General features: G+C 38.6%; 1 protein-coding gene across 1 annotated transcript in view; it reads right to left on the reverse strand.

The window, feature by feature from the left end:
- The window catches only part of IMMT (inner membrane mitochondrial protein), a 1,103,717-nt gene extending 1,097,833 nt beyond the window's left edge, over positions 1-5,884 (reverse strand). The window contains exon 1 of the mRNA XM_044062331.1: positions 5,681-5,884. Coding sequence (XP_043918266.1) covers positions 5,681-5,722 — 42 coding nt within the window. The 5' untranslated portion in view covers positions 5,723-5,884. The remainder of the gene's footprint in view (positions 1-5,680) is intronic.
- Positions 5,885-7,031: the final 1,147 nt, after the last annotated feature.

Genomic DNA, 7,031 nt, shown 5'->3' on the forward strand with positions numbered 1-7,031 from the left:
GTTTTGAAGTCTTTGCATAGGTATTTTACACCTTAAGCAGACTCCAGATATATTTCCTCAGATAGACAGCAAATGCAATTGGGAACGTGTTTTTCAGAAATGAAACAAGCTGGCAGATTTTTTTTTTTTTAAGATTCCCTATGGTGTACTAAATGTTGGGGGAGCAAATGGTTGTAACTTGGGAACCTATTCTTTCAAGTTGGAATAGAGGATCTGAATTGTTCAGACATAGTAAGGCCTTACTATGTTTAATGTTACTAGCTGCCAAAAAAGTAATTACTGAAGAACGGAAATCAAAATCTAAACAAGCTACAACTGAAATACTGAATACTGCACAGGGGATAAAAGTACTGGAGGCAAGATGGGGCAACAATAAATGACTGAGGCAAGTTATGGCAGTAAGTACATTTCTATTGGCAAAGTTTCTGAATTTACCCTGTAAGGGAATACATGTAAGTAACTCATCATCCAGTCTATCTTTATACTCTTGCCTAAAAATTTATTTTATTTTATTTATTTTACATTTGTTGACCGGGCTAGTCCAGCTGGATTTGTGTCCATTTTCAGTGGAGGCCCGAGGAGAAAAGCTCCAAGGATACAAACAAGATAATAAACATAACACATTTTACAAAGGCAATAAGCAAGAATGCAGTGATTTTAGTACAGGTAATACGAGTGTAAAAAGAAGACAAGTAAAACACCTAAGTAAAAGGAAGGCATTAGCTGCTTTCTGTACAAAGTTAGGTGTTATAAAGTTCAATATATAATACATAGTTGTTAAACCAAGAAATATATAAATGGTATTTTAACTATAGAGCTATTAAGTTATTTGTAGTCAGGTAGAAAAATTGTAGTGATGGCTAGAGAGTTATAATAGTGGATAGATGGAAGTAGTTAGTCAGGATTGGTACAAGAGCATAGCCAGAATTTGTTCAGATGTATTAGGAGTTGTTTCTTGAAGAGTGGAAGAGTGGCTAGAGAGGAGATGTGTGAGGGAAGATTATTCCATATTTTACCAACTGAGTTGGAGAATAGGTGATTCCCTGCAGAGTTAGTAGTGTTAACTTGTAGCTTCTCTGAAGAACGAAGTTGTTTCAGGTTATTATAGGGAGTTAGGAGGCTGCTAAGAGCAGGTGTCTGTGATGGTTGATATAGGATTTTGTGTGCTATTAGGAGTTGTTGATAGATAAGCTTATTAGGAAGTTCTAGCCAGTGTAAATGTTTTAAATTTATACAGTGGTGAGTTCTAGATTGAGATGCTGTAGCAAATCGAGCAATATTATGGTAAGATGTAGTCAGTTTCCTGAGGTTGCTTTTAGAGAGATTAGTGTAAATAGAGGAAGCATACAAAAGGGAGGAGATAAGATGTGATTGGGCTAAGGTGGTCCGTGCTTCAGGTGTGAGGAAGGGCTTGATTCTGTACAGTGAACCAATCTTTTTATTAACTGCTTTTATTGTGTTATTGATGTGACAATCATAGTTAAGATTATCAATAGTAACACCAAGCAGTTTAGTTGTAGGGTCTGGTGAAATGTGGGAATTATCACTTGTAGTAATAGTGAAGTTTATTTGAGTAGATTTGTGGGTAGGTGAAAAAAGTAACTGCAGTAATCATTTTGCACTGGTACTGACTAGCACTCTACCTAGCAGTGCACCTGCAGGGCATATAAAAGAACATAACTATGTAAACATTTGAACAAACATACTAAAATGATCCACTCTTTCCAAAGCATTCCTGCAGCTGCACTTTCTTATGTACTGAAACTCAAACTGTAATCACTGCAAAAAAGTGATACTTCAGTTAATTTGACTCAAGTTCCTTAACCTGACATAGGTACTAGGCTATCTGCCCAAGGGCATTTATAAGCCTAGCCAGTGTGTCAGCTTTTGCCGCCCCATTGATTAATTAACTGAGCCTCTGTCAAGAAGAGCCAATGAAGTGATCCCAGGGGTGTATTTTCCGTTACCCATCCACTCGTCAAGGTTTCTCTTGAAGAGAGTTAGTGAGGGGCTCTGCCTAATGTAGTTAGGAATTTTGTTCCAAAGCATGGGGAGTCTCTGTGACAGGAATCTATCCCTCCAGCATGTTCCATTTATTGTTGTGGCGAGGTATAGCTCACTAGAGCGAGTGGCTCGCAGTGACTTGAATTTCTTTAGGTGGAGCATGTGCATCAATTCTGAGTTGGACATGGCTTTGTAAGTCAGGCAGAGATCACCTCTGAGTAAGCGATATGCCACCGAGTACTGCCGGAGATTTTCCAGTTGGGCTGCAAAGGACACATGTTTGAGGCCAGTAATACTCTTGGTGAGGTACTTATGTGGTCTTTCCAGCTGCTGGAAGTGTCTTGTGCGGTACATCCCAAATGGGGCATTGTACTCTATACTCTATGATGGGTCTGATGAGTGACGAGTAGGGGGGCACTATAACCTGTTTATTTCTAGATGTGAACCCTTTAGTAATTACATGGGCTACATAGAAGGATTTCCTAACTACTTTGGGAATATGATTGTCAGAGGAGAGGTTACTATCTACCTGGGTCCCCAGATCTCTTATTACCTCTTCTGTATTAAGGGGGCTGCCACCTATGTGGTAATTCATGGGTGTTTTGTTTTTCCCCAAACTGGATGACTATGCATTTTTTGGCATTTAGCTTGAGACCATGACTGACACCAGGTGTCCGTCTCAGTAAGGCCCTTTTGGAGAATGTCCGTGTCAGCCAGAGAGTCTATTATGGCTCCTAGTTTGCAGTCATCGGCGAACTTGGTTAGACATAGTCCTCCTGTGTTTGCCTGTACTTCTGAGAAGTATATGCCGAACAGTAGGGGTCCCAGGACCGAGCCTTGTGGGACACTACTTGTGATTGGTTTAGAGTCAGACCTGGAGCCCACTATTCTTACCATGTGAGTTCTGTCTGTAAGCCAGTTGGCAACCCATCTCGTGATGTAGGGGTTTATGTTCAGGCTGGTGAGTTTTTCTAGAATTCCCCGAGTGGGGAATGGTGTCAAAAGCCTTGGCGAGGTCAAGATAGGCTATGTGAACCACCTTCCCCTTATATTAAAATAAAATTTTATTTTAATTATGGTAGAATTTTAATTAAGTGAAGTATGTTAATTAATTTCAAGAGTTTTAATTGAGATGTTCGTCACGACTAGATTGATGAAATATTTAAGAGTGCCTGTTACGAAGGTTTTTTTTTTTTTTTATCTGAAGAAGTCCAGCCACCGTGCTGGACGAAAAGCGCTTAATAAATAAGAGTTTGTGTGGTTTCTAGCATCGGTTGCTTCATTTATGTTGATTTAGTTTGTGAAGTATTTTTTTCGTTTCCAAGAATTAAAACATTTGGGCAAAAGACAAAGTAAAACGCATGCAAAAAGGAATATACACATTTTCTTTTTACAGAGAAGCAATGTTCTCTATATTAAGAGAATATCTAGCAGTTTGTATTGCACATAATTTTCTTGTAAACTGATAAGTTGGTTGTGATGTCTCATTAACTATATTATTATTGCACTACTGTTTGGTTATCAAGAGTTGTCAGCATCTCGCATCCTTGAGATTAATACCAGCGTTCAAAAGTCTAATCACACGAGGAAAAAAACTGTTATTGAACCTTGTCGTTTTACAGTGTATGCTGCAGTACCTTCTGCCAGATGACTGGCTTGTGCACACTTCAAAAGCAGGGTGTGTAGGATCACTTATTTTTGTTGCTCTGTTGCAACTGTGTTGTGTACAGATCCTTTATATCTGGAAATTTGGATCCCATTTTTTTCTCTGCAACTCTGACTAGATTTTGTAGGGCTTTCTGATCTGCAGCTGAACAGCTTCTGTACCACAACGTGAAGTTGCATGTTAGGATACTTTCTATGGTACCCCTGTAGAAGGTGGAGACGATAGAGGGAGATAGGCTTACTTTCCTCAGACTCCTCAGGAGGTGCAGATGTTGATGGGCCTTTCTTTACTATGCGATTGATATTGGTTGACCAAGCAAGATCCTCAACTATATAGACCCCCCAGGAATTTTGTGTTCTTTACCCTTTCCACTACCTCCCCATTTATCACAGATGAGAGTGAGCTGATTGTACTCTCGGACGTCTATTAGGATTTCCTTGGTTTTGCTGACATTGAGGTCAAGATTATACCTGGCACACCAGTCAGAGAACTCACTTCGCCAAATGCACGTCTTAATCTCTTATGTCAAACAGCATATGTTACCCATATTTTCTCATAAAAGACATGCTACACAGAGAAAATGCATATTCATAAATGAAAGCAAAAAAAAAAAAAAAAAAAAAAAGATAAAAATACCTATTCTAAAATGCAAACTAAAATAACTGTTTATGTACATCTCAGTATCTTAACACGGTTAAAGGCTTTCCTGTTTTTCCACTGTTTTACAAGTGACATTATCCCTCAAATACTTCTTATCTGTACCTTATCAGGAAGGGTTCCTCATTCGGAATCTGAAAAATTCATTGTTCCACAACAGAAAGGTCTATCACACATTCATATTTTTTATAAAGCCTTTGTAATAACTGTAAATCAGAAGTATGAAATAGTTTTATTTAACCATCCTGTAACACTCCTTGTTGAAGTTGTCTGCGTTTCACATTATGCCAAGGTAGCAGCATTCCTCATTTTAGACATCGAAGGTTGATGGTTAGGGTCTCAAATGCTCTTCATTTGGGCTCAAACTTATGCTCCAACATTTCTGATTTTATGTCAACTATGATGATTACAGTAGGCAGAGTGCCAACTGTGACACAGAAATGTCACCACTCTTCCAAAATCTTGAAAACAAACAATACAAATGATATTCTACCAACTTTAGTTAGAGAGTACCGAAGTATCCCCCAGCCGAGACCTCTGTCCTTTACTATTTCTCACTTAGAATACATTTTTGGATATTACAACACAGAAGGCTATGATCCTGTATTAAAGTGGCAGAAGATGGGAAGTGTCTAAATGCACTTTTTTTCTGATATACAAAAATACACACACATACCAACTCGCACAAACCAAAATGTGATTCACTGCTGTTGGAATAAAACTGCTTTAGCATTATCACAGGTGTTGATTTAAAATCAGGTGCATTGCTCTCAACCTTCCCCCTCCAGAATGTGGAAAACTACTACTTCTCATAATCGGGAATAAAATGTGGAAAGCTTATAAATAACTTAAGTCCAACAGGGAGTCATAAAATGAAACAGCAAGTCAGTTTGCAAAATAGCAAGTAAAATTCTTAACGCTGAATGCGTGGCACACTTTTTCAATGAGAACATGGATTTTTTAAAGACTCAAAATGAGGTACATTCTTCCTAATGAGGTAGGAGTGCTATCTACATAAACGTAACTGGTTACTGCACAATGATACCAGAAAACGTCCGTTACCTACCTATCAGTTATACAGTTGACACTAATCCCTACTTCTTTTAAACAAGTACTGTTAAATTAGACACATCTAACCAACTCTCACCACTAAGTCCACACTCTAAATAACACCGCTATAACAAACTCGCTCAGTCCCTCATACACACTGTGTTAACCGTGCCCTTAAATCTTGGAGACCCTGCATATCAGACACTCACTCATATAGTCTCATATTTAACAACACTACTGTAAAGGCCAGTCCCCTAATGCAGGTCATTGAAAGACACATCAGGCCAAGCTCAATTAGTTTACCTCAGATACGGCCTTCCCAACCGTTCTACACGCACGGAGCATCTTCTAATAATAGAAGCACCTGTGGTGGAAAAAATAGTGCCAAAACAGTTAACACTTTGTAGAGAAACTAACACACCATAACTAAAGTGCAAGACTGAGCGGAAAAACTACAACAGTACTACTCAGTACACATTCTGTCGACACCCGCCCATTTTTGAGAGCGTTGTACTACGCATGCATCTGTCAATTGCTTACGGAACAGGCGGAGCTTATCTCCTTGACTGACAATGGTTTTGTCAACTCAATTTTTGGGTCACGTTGTCAAGGTTGGAGTAAAACTGACGAGGAAAAATGTGTTAACGCTTATCAGCCGGTGGAGGTCGTTCGATTGTGTATACCAGTTTGGAAGTATTGCTCGTTATTTAACGTGCTGTAGATTTTGTTTACTCGGGAAACTCATTTTGTGTATAAAGCCTTTGCTCACATTTTCTTGTGTCAGCTGAAAATGTTGGTACATGTACAGTAGTGAAAACCCGTGCTCTTTGGTTGTTCTTATATTTGTTAATTGGGTAGAGCACTAACCCACGTGGATCTTTTTTACATAGTCCAGGACCGCTTCCTGATTAACGGACTTGTTCAGAGTCAAACGGTTGGTGAATGGAGCAGGATCCTAGATAAGGGAATAAAATGTAAATATACTCCCAAATATGTAGACGGGTATAGTTGGTATATGCAACGGAGAACGTTTTTTTTTCCTGCACGGTTTTCAGAAGCAAAATGCAGTGGCATACCTCTGTACAAGAAATCCGGGCGATGCCAAAAATAATGTGTACCTATTTTAACTACTAGTTTTATAAACTTGGAAAGTTGATACAGCATACCCCTCAAGTGTACCTCATTACGAGGAACGTGCCTCATTTGGGGTCTTAAAAAAATCATGTTCCTCAATGTTCCACATTGAAAGACGTCACACATTCAGTGTTCGGTTTTTTTTTTTAAGTGAAATTTATGGTAAATAGAAATTAATCATATTAATTCATTAAACGATCTTTATAAGTAAGACCAGCATATTTTAACCATCCTATGGCCTTCCTAGTTGACGTTATTAGTAAGCCATTAGTATGTGTTCCACATTTTGCCCATTTGTTCCATATTATGATGGCTAGTGTTCCTCATTTTGGAGATGGAAGGTTGAGAGCTGTGTGCTACAGTAACAGATGTTATTAGCATACACTTGGAAGAATACAAAGTATGCAACTCGATGATCTGTCATTATTTAGTAACTTAAGTCCTCAGTGAGATATCAGAATGCCACAGATTTTTATGAGGAATAGACATAAGGCAAAAATCTGAACAATTAAGAGGTAAC

The sequence above is a fragment of the Protopterus annectens genome, chromosome 2.part1 (assembly GCF_019279795.1).
Source record: "Protopterus annectens isolate FY-2018-M chromosome 2.part1, PAN1.0, whole genome shotgun sequence".
Lineage (NCBI taxonomy): Eukaryota > Metazoa > Chordata > Ceratodontiformes > Protopteridae > Protopterus > Protopterus annectens.